This window comes from Coturnix japonica, chromosome 12, assembly GCF_054131305.1.
Source record: "Coturnix japonica strain WE chromosome 12, WE-NBRP24, whole genome shotgun sequence".
NCBI classification, from domain to species: domain Eukaryota; kingdom Metazoa; phylum Chordata; class Aves; order Galliformes; family Phasianidae; genus Coturnix; species Coturnix japonica.
This window is the reverse complement of record NC_140674.1, coordinates 8455612-8473799: the sequence shown is the minus strand read 5'-3', so window position 1 is coordinate 8473799 and position 18188 is coordinate 8455612. Positions and strand designations below refer to the sequence as shown.

At 36.6% G+C, this 18188-nt stretch overlaps 1 protein-coding gene across 1 annotated transcript in view; it reads left to right on the top strand.

Annotated features, from left to right (window-relative positions):
* The window catches only part of CUL3 (cullin 3), a 42194-nt gene that overhangs the window by 12066 nt on the left and 11940 nt on the right, over positions 1-18188 (top strand). Inside the window, exons 2-8 of the mRNA XM_015871332.3 lie at positions 3614-3811; positions 7102-7215; positions 12232-12392; positions 13532-13646; positions 14241-14469; positions 15873-16018; positions 17791-17967. Of these exons, the coding sequence (XP_015726818.1) occupies positions 3614-3811; positions 7102-7215; positions 12232-12392; positions 13532-13646; positions 14241-14469; positions 15873-16018; positions 17791-17967 (1140 nt within the window). The remainder of the gene's footprint in view (positions 1-3613; positions 3812-7101; positions 7216-12231; positions 12393-13531; positions 13647-14240; positions 14470-15872; positions 16019-17790; positions 17968-18188) is intronic.

Below are 18188 nucleotides of genomic sequence, written 5' to 3'. Positions count from 1 at the left end.
TTTGCAGACTTTGTTTTTCTGTGACATGATTTTGTTTTCATGTGTGCTAATATTGTAGTCTTAATTTCTTCAAGATGTACTTCTGTGCTTTCAGATGTTTGTGTTCAAGTTGCATCTTTTGAATCATTAGCATCAGGGCAGCAGTTCCTGGAAGCTTTCCGGTTAACAGCATCTTATGAACAGCTGTCTCTCCTGCCAATAAGGTCTTGATCTTCTGCCCTTTCCCCAGGAAGGGTGATGATGAAGATAAACCGGAGTATGTCAGCACACATCTTTTCTCTGGACAGTGGCTTCTAACTATCCTTGTGAAACTGAATGTAAAAGCTACTGACGTGATTGGAACAATCTCCCCAAAGAGGTGGTGGATGCCACATCCCTTGGGGACATTCAAGGCCAGGCTGCAGCAGGTTCTGAGAGCCTGATGGAGCTGGGGATGTCCCTGTTCATTGCAGGGCACTTGGACCTTTGAAAATCTCTTCTGACTTTAAGGATTCAGTGACTCTGATTTTTGTTTCTGAACACAATTTTTTAAAAAAATCTAGATTGGTTTTTTGTTTGTTTCTTTTTCCAAAGCACAAGCAGAAACAGTAACTCAGCTTTTCCTTTAATCTACTGAATAGAAGGCACAAACATGACAACTGTATTGAAGCTGTGCAGTTCATTTTTAAAATATTCAACCATTAGAAGGAATCTGGGAATGGATGTGAAAGAACATCTGGTTTCTACTCCTGTGTTCAGATTGTGGAAGAGGATCACTTTAAGGCTTTGGTGTTACTTGGGATCTGGGGAGTTGCATCAGATAGGAAAATTAGGATCATGATTCTCTAAGAGGGTTTTTTTTAGAGATGCTTTAGTGTAAAATTCTGGAAGATGAAAGATGTATTCTGGTGGCATTGTGAGCTCAAGTAATTTTATTTATTGCTCGGGATGTGTTTTTATTTAAAGAAAAATACTCTGCATGCAAATCTGACTGGAGGAACACAGAAATAGATGAACCTTAAGTTAGTAATCCAAGGGTAGATTTTATCCTCGCAGTTCTTATGCAGCTGTGAAGATGATACAGAAGGGTTTCCTCTTTTCCAAGTTAAACAACTTCTCACTAATGGAGAGGAGATAATTTTTTTTTGTACAAACTTGACGTGATGTCCTGCAACTTTAGCAGGTTTTCCTCCAAATCTAAAGCAATTTGGGAGCAGAACAGGATGGTGCACTAAGAAGCAGTGCCCTTTTTGTTTGATCTTAGAAGGTAGCAGACTATACATTATTTGAAGTATTTCTTTATATCCTTGAAGTTACCTTTTCTGAATCTTTCTAGTGCTTCTGGAGCAGGTTGGTGTGTTGGCTGCTAAGTGAGAAGATGCTCTGTTTGCATTTGTATCCAGCGAGTTTGGGGCAAGCAAATACTGTAGTCATTCCTTCACTTCTGAGAGCATTTTAATTAAAAGTAGTAGAAATAAACCCCACTTTTAGTTTGTTTTGTTTTCCTGAACAGATCAGAATTGTTAGATGTTATGCTTGTCTGTGATGTATGGATATGTCCACCTTTGGACTAAGAAGTAGCAATGTTTGGATAACTCCTCAGAGTAGGGGGTGGTGATCTGCCTGTTTTAAGATAGTGTGATTGCTGTCAGTCTCATAAATACATACTTTGCAGTTGAGGTTAAAAGCAAGTTGTCATGTTGGCTTAGAGATTTTTTTATTAGTAAGGGGAGAAAATGACATAGGTAAGTATGGGTTTGAAAGTCTTCCCTGCTTGAAAACAAAAGATCAGGCTTGTGAAAGAAAAGCTGAGAAGCATTTACTTGAATTGCTGTCTGCAGTTCTGAGTAGCTGCCTTCATTATCAGTACTCAAAATCATCTTCAAGAAAGCTTTAGAAAATTACTTCCCTAAAGACACCAATATAGTAAATGCAAATCAAAAAGAAAATAAGTGACCTTTCAATAGTATAAATAACAGAATAAGCACAGGGTATGTGTGTAGTAGAATAGAACCATTTCTGTTCTACTTAAGGTTTTACTTTTGGGAGATAGGGAGCGAAGAATTTCTGAATTTGTGATTTGTTCTTAGGTGTTGACACATCTCTCAGGTTTGGGGTCTGGACAGATCCGTAGGTTAGAGAATCTGCTATCAGGAGGGTGAAAGAGTATTAAATGATGGGTTCATTGTTATCATCAAACTGTTTGTTTTTAACCCCAACTCCCAAAGATTGGGAGGGCAGAAGATTGTGTTGGTTTGGATTTGTTTGCTTTATCATTGTTTGATTACAAGTGCAGGCATCTTCAGTCTTCTGGGTCCTTCCTCTCCTCACTATGTATTTTGTGGGTGGATGGAGGAAAAAAAAGGGAAGTACAGCAGGGCTGGTCATGATTTTCTTTCATAGTGTCATACCAGTATGCTTGAAGTCTTGTTTTCATGTTTGCTTTGATAATACTGGTACATTCAAGGATGTTTTATTTCGGCACAGTAATTCTGGGAAAGGTATTGTAATATTTTTCTTCTGCCTTTCAGTGAAAAGGCTGGATTGAGGCCTTCTTGCATCAACTAAACTTATCTTTAAAAATTGCATTTTGAATTTGGTTTAATTAAGTTGGCTTTTCTTTCAATTGGATAAAGAAGCTTGATAGCTGAAACTGTGTGCAGTGTTACTGTCAGGTACTTCATTGCTGCTCTTACTTGAGCCTGTGCTGTCTCAGGTGCTGCTTTATCCACAGGGCATCATGTTTTGAAGCACCTTCTGGTGAATGACGTTAAAACATGGTTGTAAACTGATTCACCCTAATGACTGGATAGCAGAAGACAGAAATTGACTTCATGTTAAATTGAATCTTTTCTGTAACTGTTTTTCACTGATTTTTTTTTCCTACTTTGATACTGTTTTTACTTGCTTATTGTGTTTAACAAAGTACATAGCATCTGAATCACGGATCAAGCTGCTACCTGTTTTGCTTAGAGATGTATGTATATCCTATAGCAAGTCGTTTAACCTTACCTGTGTAGTGGAAATATGCACAATACTGATGTTAATCCTGGAAATTTGGGGGATTTTTCAACATCTGTAAGTATTTGGATTGTAGACATGTAATTATCTTGCCATGAGTGCATTGCTGTAAAAAACGATCACCTAGGTGGCTCATTTAGATGGCTAAGTGAGATTGCTAGCTCTGTGGACAAGATTTTTGTCTTTTATTGTACCAGAGGTTTTGGAGTCGAGTTCGGCAGTGTTGCAATATGATTGATGGGGTGACAACTAGTGTGTTAATATGGGAAGAAAACTCGCTTTCGTTATTATGCTGTAGAGGAAGAGTGGGGAAGAGAATTGTGTCTACAACTACCTGCTGTTCCCCCTGTACAGACTCTGAAGATTGGGTTCTTTGAATTCACAAGTCTGAAGGAGAGGATATTAAACCACTAAAAATGATAGATTTCAAGAAGTAGTTATGAAAAATAGCGTTTTGATCCAGACTATTTTGTCGATGGTAGAGAAATTTTGTGATATTGGAATCAAAATGTGGCAGAAGCACTTACTGCTTCTAGGGTTACAGCTTCTGAAGGTAACTTTCTGTAAGGATCTTTCTTGATTCTAAACAATCATGTCTTGGTTTATGTTACAGATGACTATGGACGAGAAATATGTAAACAGCATTTGGGATCTCCTAAAAAATGCAATCCAAGAGATACAGCGTAAGAACAATAGTGGTCTCAGTTTTGAGGAGCTATATAGGAATGCATATACAATGGTGTTGCATAAACATGGAGAAAAACTCTACACTGGACTGAGAGAAGTGGTCACTGAGCATCTTATAAACAAGGTATGTCACTTCTGTAAACTGCAGTTGAAGTCTCTTATGTGGAAGAATTCTGTTCGGTTATTTAAGTTATGAAAGTCTGATGTTATTTTGCAGTCTTCTGTTGAAACTGTGTCAATATATTCCAAAAAAAATGGTAGTTTTGAGCTAACTTTGTGCTTAAACGACTTCATATTCCTAATATGGTTTGCTCTAAGTTTCAGATGGACAAACTTTAGGAAGTGTTTCCTATTGCACACTACCAAACAACTCTAACTGAAGCATTACTGCTGAGATATGGGAAAGAAAAAAGTCTGTAGCCTTCTGATGGCATTTTGGGACTTTCTCAGAACTAATCTTGATTTGTTCTTTTAACTTTGGAGCAAACTAAATGCCCATGTAATAATAATGCTTGTTATGGACAGGTGAACTAATTCACACGTTAGTGAGAGCTGTGCTAGGATTACACAGTGTAAAGAGGCAGTAAGCAATGTGCCAGAACATCAGTTCAGCAGCAACAAAAGTCCTGGGTAGTCTGCATTCTATCCTTCCAGGTTTTTCAAAACCACATAATTCAGTCAGAATTTGGCAAGCTTTTTATGTCCGTTAACTGGAGTTACTGCTATAGCTACGCAGAGATGTGTGTTGTTGCGGTGCCACAGGTGAAAAGAGTTCATTTTCTAAAATCCTAAATTTCAAAGGCAGAGTCCAGGTAAATATAGTTTGAAACCTGCTTTGGATATGTTGGGTGTTTTGATTCTCCTGTTTTACTGTTTGTGTGAGAGGAAACCTCCTGTATGATGTGGCTAAAAAACTTAAAAGTATTCTGTAACTGTAGCACACCTGTGACACTCAAACACTGTTTTGTAATACCTACATTCATAATCTGTACTATTCATATACTATGTGGCAAGCAGCTGAGACTTTTTGTGCTCTGTTCTTGTATACAGCAGTGTTTACAGTTGATATTTAATATTTATATATAAAATTATATATATCATCTATATTTAATAACACTAGGACCCAAGTATAAATGCAAATGTATAAATGTGGAAAAAGTACTGATTTTTTTTAAGGATGGAGTATTACAGGATAGATTTACTATGGGTTGGTGAGTAGGGAGTAAATGAAAGGCAGTTTGTTGCCCATAAATACTCAAGTATTGGGACATAATATCCCATGCTTATGTGACATGAACAGAGTATCCTCTTCACAATCAGCAGGGACATGAGTAGTGTGATGTGGGTCCTGCTTCTCAGGTTGGAACAGTCCAAAAGAAGATTGTTGGCCTTGTTAGAAGGACAGGAAAAGCAGGAACAGGAATTGAGAGGGGATTCAGGGAAAGACTAATTGACATGGCTGTTATAACAATGTGTAAGAAGTTACAGTTTTCTCAACTGTATTTGTGTTTGGGCCTTAAGAGGAAAGAGTGAAGCTGACGTCTTCTAGCTGAAGTGCATTTAGGATGCTGGCTGTAGTGTTTCTTGGTCATAGCAAAAAAAAATGATAAAACTCTCTCTAGGTGCTCTATGATGACTTTCTTTGCAGCTGTTAGGGAAAGTGCAATGTGTGTTGGTGGATCAGAACAGGAACCAACTAGAGCATACTTGCTCTCTTAGCTGGAGAGTTATCTTAGGCTCTGAGCATGCCTCTTCTGTAAAGCATAGGACACTTAATGTGATGTAAAGCACAGCTGTGGGTTTGTTTTTTTGTTGTTGTTGTTTTGTGCTGCAGTGTGACATGGAAGATGATGTACTTCAATATTGCATTAACCTGCTGGTGCTGTCTGTGGGCTGCAGCTCTGCCATGGCCTGGCCCAACCTGTGCCTACTTACTGGGGGAGTGTGGGCAGCACAGATGCACCAGCAGACCTCCCTCTACTGTTGAGAAAAAGAGATGGTGTGTATTTATAGTAAAGTCCCTCCAGCGTGCAGGGAAGCGTAGTGTTTGGTCTAATTTTCTAGTAAACTAGTTGTATTTTGAAGTTGGAGAAGCAAAGAAGCTACTGCTCTCCAGTGCAGAAAAAAAAGCATTCCCAATTTTGTTAATATTTAGAACGAGGTCTTGCTTCACAATTAGCAGTCTTCAAGTTGTCTGTTTGGAAGGTAGCAGCCTGTAAAAAAAAAAATCTTGTAGCAGTTTTATAAAGCCTTGATTTACTGAACCATTGACATGTTTTTAGGTACAAATTTAGGCATACTTTTCACTTCCTCTTCTTACTGAGATCACTATGTATAACTGTGCGAAAATCCAGCTGCAGAGATAGGGTTTTGCTGAGCTATATGAACGTAAAGCTATACCCCATCTGGACATTGGAGCCTTGATGGTTACTCTCGTTATCTTTGCAAAAATGTTACTTGTTATGTTCTTTATTGCCTGCTTAGCCTGTTGACTTTCCCTTTTTGGAAATAGGGTTGGAAAAGATTCCTACAAATTTGTATTAAAATTCATGGTTTTATGTCATTATTACAAGCAGTACTGAAGTTATTTTATTTATACTGTATGGAGCGTATGAATGGATTATTTGCCAGAAGCCATCTTTAACTAAAGGTCTGTCTGTTCATCCCTTCTTGAGTATGTGAGTGGTGTTGGTACTTTTTTTCTGTGGTAGATACTTGTTTTTTTTATGTCAGGTTCCATATAAAAAAGGGGAAAAAATGAGGACCAAGTTTATTTGTTTGTTTTATGTTTCTTCGTGTTTTTCTTTTACGGGAGATTAAAGGTTGAGCGCTGTAGTACGTGACTATTTATGTAAATCAAAATGCAAAACCAGATGTTCTTTTTGATCAGTAGGAAGTTGTAGTGTCAGAAATGAAGTCTGAAGTTGATGGGATGAACAAATCAACTAAAAAAGGCATTAATAAAAAACATTGACTTTCTTTTGTTCACTTAAATCTAATTGTTAGTGGTTATGGATTGTTAGTGTAAGAATCTGGTGTACTGAGTCTGCTTTCAGAACTGATACTTATTGCAACTGTCTCAGCTGCTTTTATACCCGAGCTTATTTTAGTTTGTAACCTGTACCAGTGTTCTGGTGGCTTATGGTAGTAAATGAAACACTGTAGCATGTGGAATTGACCCTTTTTTTCCCCTAGTTTTCAGCTTGCTTTTTTTTTCCCCTTACCTGTATAAAGCCTTATTTTTCTACTGAAATTACATACAGGACCTGCAGTTAGGAAAAGTATGAGCATTTCTGTAACATTCAGTGTTCACAGAAGAGCAAATATTTTTTTCTCAAGCAAAGTTTGTTAAGATTTAAATGATGCAAGGGAAGCTGACTTGATTTTATGACAATATGTTTGTTTTTGCTTTAGGTGCGAGAAGATGTATTAAACTCCCTGAATAACAACTTTTTACAAACACTAAACCAAGCGTGGAATGATCATCAGACAGCGATGGTGATGATTAGAGACATCCTGATGTATATGGTGGGTATTCTGCTTTTTCACGTTTAATTTGGTGCCTGATTGCTTTTTGACAACTGTGAGCAATTGAGCTGGAGGGATGAAAGGTAAGGTATGCTTAGCACTCATCTTCTAAGATAGATACCTATTTCTTTTTAATCCCTTGTTTTGAATTTGTACATACATGAGACCAGTGTTAGTTATTTGGCAAATTAAAACTCAGTTCTTCTTTCTGGGTATCGCATCATTAGGAAAACGCATCAAAAACTGGTTGAATCTTGTGATGAAGTTATTTTGTTTGTGGTAGTTTCTTACTGTATAAAGCATGATGGTGCAGACCTTGCACAAACTCCTGATATAGTTAGCTGTTGTTCTTTGGACTTCATTGTTTATAGAGGATAATTCTGCTTAGATACACTTAGTGTTCTTCAATAAGTATTGAATTCAAATTGAATGTTTTGCTGTTCATACAGAGGTAGGTCTAAGATTACAAAGTATGCATAGATAAACATAGCTTGGTTTGATATTAGTAATTTTATAAGAAGGAATGAATTGGTAACCTGATAGCTAGGAGAAATTGTTGTATTTGAAGTGAGAGGGCTTTATATTTTTGACTGGATCATATTATGCTTCAGATAATATATTTTTATTTAAATTCACAGAGTGGCAGGCATACACAGATTTTAGCCCAGGACTTAACTTGAGAAGTCTGTTTTTAGTGTAAAGTCTGTTATTCTACATACCATACTAAAACTAGTATTATATGTGATACTGGTCAGTGAAGGATTAGATAATGATATTACTTCATTTCTTTTACTGTTAAGAAGAATGATGGGGTGAGATTGTGCTCTTATCTACTTAATAACCAAAGTTCTTGCAGCAATTGATGACCTTATACTGTGAAGCTGAACCTCTTTGATTAGCTCTGAAGAAATACTGTTGGTTAATAAGATACTAAAAGCTAAAGAATTTTGAGTAATAATTGTAGCTACGTGGCTCAATCTTTCCTCAAAGGATTTACTGGCTATATGTGTTTCTGCCTGTTGTTGTTGAGAATAGGCCATATATCTAAATAACGAGTGTAGAATAAAATGCCCTCAGTGATACCTTTATCTGTGTGAGTTATCCTGCCAAAAAGACTTAAAGGTTATTTCATATTGAGAAGATGTACTGTCTTCATTAGGAGAAATATTAGATTCTTGAGTGCCAGGGAGCTCATAAAATGGACAGACTGGCCTTCTCTTGAAATTGAAGAAGCACAGAGAACACACTGTCATTACAAAATACACACTTGGATACAGATTGAAGCATAAATTATAGTTGAAAATTGGACTACTCAAAGAGTTGCAGTTTCATTTTTTGTCACTGAAATAACTTGCTGAGCCAATGTAATTGTGCTCATTAGAATAAGATTAAGAGCAGGAGAATACAAGTGTTACGTGGTCTTTAAAAGATCTGCTTATAACGTGGAGTTGTAAGCTGGAGGTGCATCTGTCAAAGATATCCCGTAATGTTCTTAAAATAAAAGACTTCATAAAGTAAGGAGTAACTTGCTCTCCTATGAGACTCATCGGAATGAAGTCTAGTTTTATAGTGGTAAGTCAGAAGCAGTTTATATATCTATATCCACACACAGAATATTATATTTAAATATAAATTTATATTTTGTAATATATTTTTCATTTTTTAAAAAAAAAAAAGCAAACCTCTGTGTAAACTCTGTCACAAGGCACTGTTAATTGACATGCTTGTGTTCTATCAGAAGTGTGTGCAACCATAGTATACTTGTAAATCAGTAACCCAGTCCTCTTATTTTGTAGGCTGTCCCCATTGATTATCTGTCAGTTTCAGGAAATGTTCCAGTTGTACCCAAGGAAGCCACAGTTTGACATCAGTGAAAATACAACATTTAACAGCCTTTAATCTCATTCTACTGAATTCTAATCTTATTCTACTGAATTCATGCTTCAGCTGAGTGACTGTACATCCTAATACACGTTCTGCCTGTTTTAATGCTGTTCACTTTCCAGCTTATTTTGAACCATTACAATCTAATTCAAAGCAAGTACTTTCCCATCACCTCTGTATCTTTTTTCTATTCAGGTTTGCCACTTCTAAAGTGAAAATGAGTTCAATAGGATCTTTATAGAAAGGCTTATATTTTGTATGATGTGGTTTGTACGTTGTTATGATACTTATTTGTAGACTAACATATTTGCAGTTGGAGGTTTCTGGCAGAAGTTCATTTACATTTGAAACTTCAGGACACTTGGAAGGTATCTGTATGATTGTATTTGAGGGGAAAAAGTGTGTAACCATGTCTATTTTGCCTGGTAAAAGTTCGCTTAGTTCCATGTCTGTTGTACAACTTCTCCTTGCTTTGCAGTCTAAAATTGTTACAGTGAAGACAAATGTAACTTTCTGGAGCTAGTTCAGTGCCAGCCATTGAATTCAAGAATACGTAGCTACACTGTATTTTGGTAGTACATGTGAACTGGGCTCTTCCTTTTGGTTCTACTTAGGTTACAGTAATCAGTGCCAGCAGAGAGGCACCAAAGTAGTGAAGTCATGAGTTAAGCAGCTCCTGCTCTGAGTGAAGTCATGTTTTAAGGCATGCTCACATAGGGTATCATGTGTGCATGGATGGGATACACTGATACATTTGTATGGAAACTGAACTTTACTGGATTCTATATTGCTGCTGTTTCGTTGCTTGTGCTTGCTAAATATAAGGCAGTTTCAGGTATATAAATACGACAGTCACAGCCCTGGATGGGCATAGGCATACACATAGGTCCAGCATACGCTGTCAGAAGCAGTTGCTGTTCAAATGCTGCTCCGTATTTTGAAGGGAGTTCCCCTCTAATCTGTGCAGCACACAAAGCCAATGTCTTGTTCAAAGCCAGTGCTGGCTGGTTGTCCTGGTGAATTTTGACCTCAGGGTGTAGGACTTTACTTGCTCATGGCTCACACATGGGGTAGGTAGTTGGGAGAAGTGTTTTTGTTTTCAGAACTTGGATTAAAGGTATTTGCTGTGTACTAGCATCCAGAGGCTGAACATCCACCAGACAGAGGTGGATCAAAATGTGGCTGTTGATAATGTGCAGCAAGCAACTTGTTTCGGCTGAGATGAGAATTATTCTGCAGTGTAAGCAGCGCTGTAGCTTATGAATAATTGCTGTCTGAAACTCCACCCTTGACTCCTGGGAGTTACTCTTAACTTTTAAGCACCTGCTGCTTCTCCCTATGGGAAGGGATTGCTGTTGGGTAGCTTGTTGCCTTGTCAGTCAAACCTGTTCCCAGGTGGAGCTACTTGGCTCCAAGATTAATTTTTTTTGAAGGTGAGGGGAGCTTCCAGTAAACAATAATAGGGATCAGGTACTGAGGGAGAGTGTATCAGCAATATCATGAAAGCTAATGCTGCTGCTTTAGTTTGGTGCTGTAAAGTGGTCTCACTTCCTGAAGAGCTGGGGTTGGAGTTGCACTGAGAAGAGTTTCTAGTGCAGTTATTCCTTCATTTCATAATGGCAATGTTAAACACCGGCTACCACAACAGAAACCACACAGATGAGTCACGAGCATTGCTTTGATCCATTTTGATACTCTGCTGCCTGTGCTTCAGAGGCCTGAATATTCTTTAGGAATTGAATATATATTCTTCTAACCACAAGTTACAAAGCATATTATACACTTATTTTTCTTTCATCTCTCTTAAAAAATGTACTTTAAACTTTCACAATCACAGTTACTTTTGTTCTTGGTATAGGTGTATAAACAAAAGAATGAAATAAATTGCGTTGTATCTAAACAACAGGAGGAAATGAAAAATAATAACACTGTAAGGATCTGGATCACCCTGTATTGATAGATGGGCTTGGTGATACTAAATCAGTAACGCTTTTGTTTGAGGCAGTGTTCAGCTGACTTCCTGGAGCACAGGGGGGGTGTGAACTACGTGCTACCTGACTGCAGGGCTTTAGTGGGAAATCGTTCCTGCATTGTGGGGAAACTGGTATTTCATTTTCCTGTACTGAACAGGAGACATTCTGCTGTGTAATTGCTGTAAGAATTTTGCTGTGTATATTTGGCTGCTAAAATACTAAAGGGTGCGGAATCTGTTCCTTCTCATTTCTTTTAATTGTGAAACTGGTGTAAACATACAATTTTGTAAGTTTTTTCCATAGTCTGAACCATTTTTCTTAAAAAACAAACAAACAAGAAAACAAAAGTTTGATTTTCTGTGTTTGAATAGTTTTATATATAGTTTCATATGAACTGCATGGTGGTGGTTATACTATGCAGTCTTGGACTGCTGTTCTGAGCATCAGCCCAGATTAGTAAGTGTATGCAATAGAGGGCTAGAGAATGGTCAAGCAGACTGAATAGGGAGGTAGAATAATTGTTATGCTTAGTATAGATTTATATAACAACATTTCATGATACTTGCTCAGGTTGAAAGGGAGTGAACTTTCTAACATGGGTCCAACAGGAGCCCTTTTAAACAATTTGCATGAGCTGTTGATAAACTTTGACTGTAATTATTCTTATTTTGGCTTTACTTCTGTTCAGCTAATGATACTATTTCAAGAAGCCTCATTAAATAATGAGGATGAACTGTGAAATCGAGTGATGGAATTATGAGTGGCAGATAGAGAAAAAATAACTTTACAGAAGATAAAGGATGTGGATGGAAGGGAATTAAGTAGACACATAAAAAGCTTTCAGATTATGCTATGATTTTTCTGAATGTTTGGGGGCTCCCCTACTCTCCAACTGAAAAAGTGTCAGGGGTTGTGGATTTGTTCTTACTTGGCTTAGTTATAAATGCTGTGCTTACAGTCTTAAGCAATATAGGCTCCCTATTAAATAAAGTTTTGGTAAATTGGACTGATCCTGAAGTTGCTTCCTTTTAATAATGAGAAGAAAGGGGATTCACTTGATTATATGTGTACAGCACCAGTGTGACTGGTCTCTTCCATTTCTGAATAACCTGGGCATGATGAATTCAAAGTGTCATTGCTTTGTGTGCCTTCATTGTAGGACCGTGTCTACGTACAACAAAATAACGTGGAGAACGTCTACAACTTGGGTTTGATTATTTTTCGAGATCAAGTTGTACGTTATGGCTGTATTAGAGATCACTTACGGCAAACTCTGCTGGATATGATTGCAAGAGAAAGGAAAGGAGAGGTTGTAGACAGGTAAGATGTTTCTAAGTGACTGTCTGCTGTTGCAAATGACACTTAGCAATCCTTGAGTGAATCACAAATGTGCACAGCTAAATCATTACTTAAGCAAAAGTTTCTTCAGAACATGGAAAGAAACCCACATTTTTACTTTTTAGCAAACTTAAAACAATGGTAAATGGATACACTCATTAATACATTTCTGATGTTAATTTTGAGATGTTTATTGAAGTTTTTGTTAAGTCTCTCCGTTGCCACCTTCTGTCATAGCATTCTATTATAAAGCGGAGGTTTGACAGTTCTCTGCCCCTTGTTGTCATCCTGCTTGTCCTCTGTACTGAGAGGCTGCTTAACTTTCCTCTACCTGCTTTATTTGATTTTTGAAGTTATCTTTTAGTCTTCCATTTCCATTCCTAATGTTTTAACCCAGTTCAGTTATCTCTCGGCTTTAAAATCTGTTCTTCATGTTCTCTTGCCATATTTGTGGAAGTGGTTTGACAGCATGAGCTTCAGATGCTGCATGTGAAGTAACTCGAAGTTTGCAAGTTTTTTTGTGTTTCTCCAGTTTCAGAACAGCTGTTGGGTGTGGAGATATGTAAACTTCATGCTACTTTGGCTGCAGTTCTGTAATTGGGATTGCCCAACATACAGTTTATGAAGAGAAAAATACATGTTGGCAACAGCTGTATATTGTCCCCTGCTGCCAGAAATGAAATTTTTTCTTAGATACAGTTCTTTTGTTTTTGAATGTTATCAGCATGTTTATGCCTAAACAGATGCTTAAATTGCAGGTGTGTTTTCATACTCTGCATGGCACCATCCATCTGTGCAACTGTCTTGTTTACTACTAACCTACACATGCAGTTTTCAGTGTTCCTTGTTTATTTTCTGGTGTGGAGAAATATATTCCTGTTAATAGTTTTCAGAATTGGTAGAACTTGAGATCTGCTTTCCTATTTAAAATATTATGTGTTGTCAGCTCCTTAGTTTTAAACAGTGATAGTCTTACTGCCATCTGGAAAACCTCTGGTGCAACAAACAGATGTAGGACAGACTTTTTATTAGTACATTTTAAGTTAAAAATTGTTATTTTGCTATACGTACTCTCTGTGTTATGTTGATTTCTGAAGTTGTTAACAACTTACTTTTGGCAGAGGCGCAATAAGAAATGCTTGCCAGATGTTAATGATTCTAGGTCTTGAAGGAAGGTCAGTCTATGAAGAAGACTTTGAGGCTCCGTTTTTGGAGATGTCTGCAGAATTTTTTCAGGTACAGCAGTCTTGTAATTACCCTATTTGGAATTCTCTTGTAATTGCATGGAATCATAAGAGTTAATGGTACCTTAAGTAACTACTGTTTATTCGACAAGTATGTCAATCTCTGTTAAATGAAGTAAGAAGTGTAACTAACTTTGAGGAAAAAGAAACACTTATTTCACATAATTATCATAATTTAACTGTGAGCATTGTCATTCTTAAGAATAATGAGAAAACCATTGATGCATATAATTCGTAAATATGACATAGACTGGTATTTGGAAAGAGATTTTACTTTTTGCTTCTCCCATCTTTATTTTCATTGGACCTGTAGCTCTAACTCCTGTTGGGCACTGCTGATTGCGTTCACTTTAGCATGGAGAATACCACACTTATATTCATGTACCCTCAAACATTCATAGCACAATGCGTGTAGTAGAACTTTTATTGTCTTAAGCATATATGTAACTCTTGGAGGTCTTGTTTGTTGGATGTGCCGGGAGTGATTTAACTTGTTAATGAATGCTGATCTGAAATAACCAGTATATTTCATTTTTTCCTCCTTAAAATACGAGAAGTCTAAAGTATTAATTTGTGTTAATCACAGATGGAAAGTCAGAAATTTTTAGCTGAAAACAGTGCTTCTGTATATATAAAGAAAGTAGAAGCTAGAATTAATGAAGAAATAGAACGGGTGATGCACTGTCTGGATAAATCAACAGAAGAGCCAATTGTGAAAGTTGTTGAGAGGGAGCTTATTTCCAAGCATATGAAAACTATAGTGGAAATGGAGAACTCTGGGCTAGTTCATATGCTGAAAAATGGGAAGACAGAAGGTAAGACTATATCATATGGGAGACAGAAATGCTTACCATACTGCTTGTTGTTTTTAAACGTAGGATAAACTGAGCTTAACTTTTGTGTTTCTGTTTGGCTTTCTTTTGCACACCTCTGCAAATAGTACTTCAGAGGATTTAGAGAGCTTTTAGGACACTGATCATATATAGAACTTGTTTCTGTTTAGTGCCAGATAATGACTTGGTTTTTTGTAAGCTAAGCATTTCTTAAGAATAAGTATTCACCTTTTGTGCTGCGCTTGATTACCTGCTCTCTGTGAGCCATTTTATTGCTTTTGTGCCTACAGTGTATAGCTTTTAAAATGCATCACTGTTTTGTGGGCTTTTTCTCAGGGGGTGGTGCAGTATAAAAGTTTTAGAGTAAATGACATGGAATTGCATGATTGATTTTTTTGGGGGGAAAAGGATTTACTGCAGGAAAAAAAAGTGTTAATTTTAAAGGATGAAAAATATTTTCTAAGTGACTGAAAAAGAAGGATTTGGTTTGGTAAGGTTTTCTATAGTGCAGGTTACTGTGAGACAGCAACTGAATGCGCATTTTTATAGAAGGAGAACCTACACTTCTGAAACAGTGTAATGAAGAGTGATTGTAGTACCTATTTTTAGAAATCAGGCTTCATACTAAAGCATCGAGAATGGGAACAGACTCACTGTTTGGATAAATGGCTTTTGTTCCTTGAAGTAGCTTCATAATTAGGTGGTAGTCAGAGTGATAAAGTGAGCACACTTCTTAGCTGTAAGAAAAGAGCATTTCTGTATGGAAAGATGGTACTATACTTAACCTTTTTTCATTAATATCCAATTAAGATAGGCTTCAGGGTGAGAGGACAAGGATATTGAAGGGCATTTACAACATACAAGAATTAATGTAACATTTATAGGCATTGGTTTAATATAGCTGTGAAGTTTTTTTACATAAGAGGTGTACAAGGCTTCCTCTTCAAAAGCCATCTTTAAGCTAAGTCAGTTCTCCTGATTTTAGGTATATGAAACAAAGTAGTGAGAATTTATGCAGTTATTCCTTCAAGACAGTATAAATTAAGTTCAGCTAAACAAATGCAAATTAAACTCATGTTTTTACTGGTTTTGTGGGTTTGTTTTTTGCTTTATAAAAGTATCTCATTCATATTGTCTTATTTGTTTTAACATCATATTTGATTTTGGGATGGTAGACTTAGAAGATACGTTCTTAAATAGCACAAATAAAAGTGATTTTGGTGAAAGTAAAGAAAAGGGGGCAAAAGTTTCCATCCAGTACCTAAGCTGTTACAGGATGCTTTTGTCTCTTGAATGAGTGAACTCTTCTGCTGTTTGTTGTCTTTTGCTGTGAAATGGATGAGTTACAGAGGGCATCATGCATATCATCTCATTCTTTTCTGCAGACCTTGCTTGCATGTACAAGTTGTTTAGTCGTGTGCCGAACGGTCTGAAGACAATGTGTGAGTGCATGAGCTCGTACCTGAGAGAGCAAGGCAAAGCTCTAGTTTCTGAAGAGGGAGAAGGAAAGAATCCAGTTGACTACATTCAGGTAGTTAAATATTTTAAAACTTTCTTTCCTTCATCTTTCCCATATTCTCCAGAGTAACATGATTAATATGAGAAACCTCTTAACGTTGACTCAGAAGGGTTAATTATTTATTAATAAACTACTTTTATACTTCTATTTCAAATGTGCACATTTTTAATTTTGGAAATGTTTAGAACTCCTAAGTGGCTTGGGAAGTACAAGCTCATAATTAGTGGTTTTTTGGTATCTACTTGATTAAAATATTCAAACCAGTTATATAAGACCTTGAAACTTTTTGGTTAATTGTAAATTGTATTTACCTCCAGATTGAATTTTATCCTAAGAAGCTCCTTAGCAACTGTTTAATGTAATTTTGTGCAGTGTTGCCTATTGATGTTCAGGATGGAATTTCATAGCAAGATTCTTATGGTTTACAACATTCACCTCTCGCTCACAGTTTAATTACTAGCTTCATTCTTGGTCTCCCTGAGAGGTGTAACATTTATGTGTATTAGGAGGTGTTTTGTTGTTCTCCATCTCGCTAAGATGTTGTTTAGCATTAATTTACCAAGACCATAAAATGTGCTTCAGGAGTGTTGCCATCTTTTCTTTCCTCCCATTGTCTCTGAGAATATAGCTCTTATTTCTTCCAGAGTTCATTGAAATTTAAGTAAACATCTGATAGCTGAAAATGTTCTACACTTGGTATCAAAATGTGGATTTGTTAAATATGTTCATTTTTTACAAATGTGTAGCTGCAGTCCTTTTGTCTGGTCTTTAAAAGAAGCATTTAATGTTGTGTATCTATTATCTCTGATACTTTGTTGGAAAACAATAAATTTACTAGAACTGGTTACTATTACAAAAAGCCATTTGAGTATAGAAACATTTTTGTTCAAACTACTAGTTGTCTGGCAGTGCTGAAGCAAACTTCTTAGCTAATTTGGACATGAATGATTCCCCAGTGATTGTTAAAAAGAAGAAAATACTGTATGAACTTCCTTACCTATAAAGATTCTGGGCTGTTGTGTTTTTGTGGTAGTGTGATTTATTAAAAAAAAAAAAGAAAAAAAAAAAGCACGTAATATATAAAATAGGTGTCTGAAGTAATTTTCACTCTTTTAGAATTCTGTTTGACCCAAGGGGAGTATCTTAAGAGACTTAAAAGCTGGGGAAAAGTTAAATATTTAATTATAAAGATGCTATCAATATATCTTGCTACAAAGTTGAGTACCTGGTGAAGCTGAAGAAGGCTTACGGCCATGTTGCATGTGCTTTGTCATCCACAGCCCAATTAGTATTTGCCCCCAGTATCTCGTGAAGATGTTCTAAGAAGGAATCAATATTTGATTAATGCTAAACCTCTAAAAATATTTATTCTCCCATTAACTTGATAGAAGAAAAGAAAAATGAGTAGAGAAACCAACTTAATCCTTTTAGTCATGCTAACCTGAAGCTTTCAAGAACTTTAATACCGGTAAGAAGATAGACAGGGAAGATACATTGTACTATCAAGAAAAAGTCTCCATAGTTCAGTACTGCTTCTGCAATGTGACATTGCCAAACCCTCAGCATCATTGGTGACATGATTGCAAAAGCATTTCCAGGGGGTTGAATTTAAAACTCCTTGAAATAATGGAAGGGATGTTGAAATCCTGTTGTGATTTAAGGTACTAACAGCTTCTCCTGTTCAACACCGGGTTGTTCAGGTGGTGTGCTTTACATCATTTGTTACTTCTGTTTTCACAACTTAAAGTTTCAAATCAGTAAAAATGTTTGTACTTTTTTTTAAGGGTTTACTGGATTTGAAGAGTAGGTTTGACCGCTTTCTCCAAGAATCTTTCAACAATGACCGACTCTTCAAACAGACTATTGCGGGTGACTTTGAATATTTCCTCAACCTCAACTCTAGGTCTCCAGAGTACCTCTCATTATTTATTGATGATAAGCTGAAAAAAGGAGTCAAGGGAGTAAGTATAAATTAAATTAAAAGGTCGTACTGTTTTCTGTGCAAATTTGGATCAGATGAAACAAAGGTGATTTTCTGAGAATGATTTTTATATGAAGGTAAATGGCACCATTGCCTTTTTCCAACAAAGAAAGAAGCTGTAACACTGAGCTGAGCCTGTTGCACTTTAGGGCTAAACTTACAGTAAGTGCACAAGGATATCTCAGGATGTGTAGCTTGACC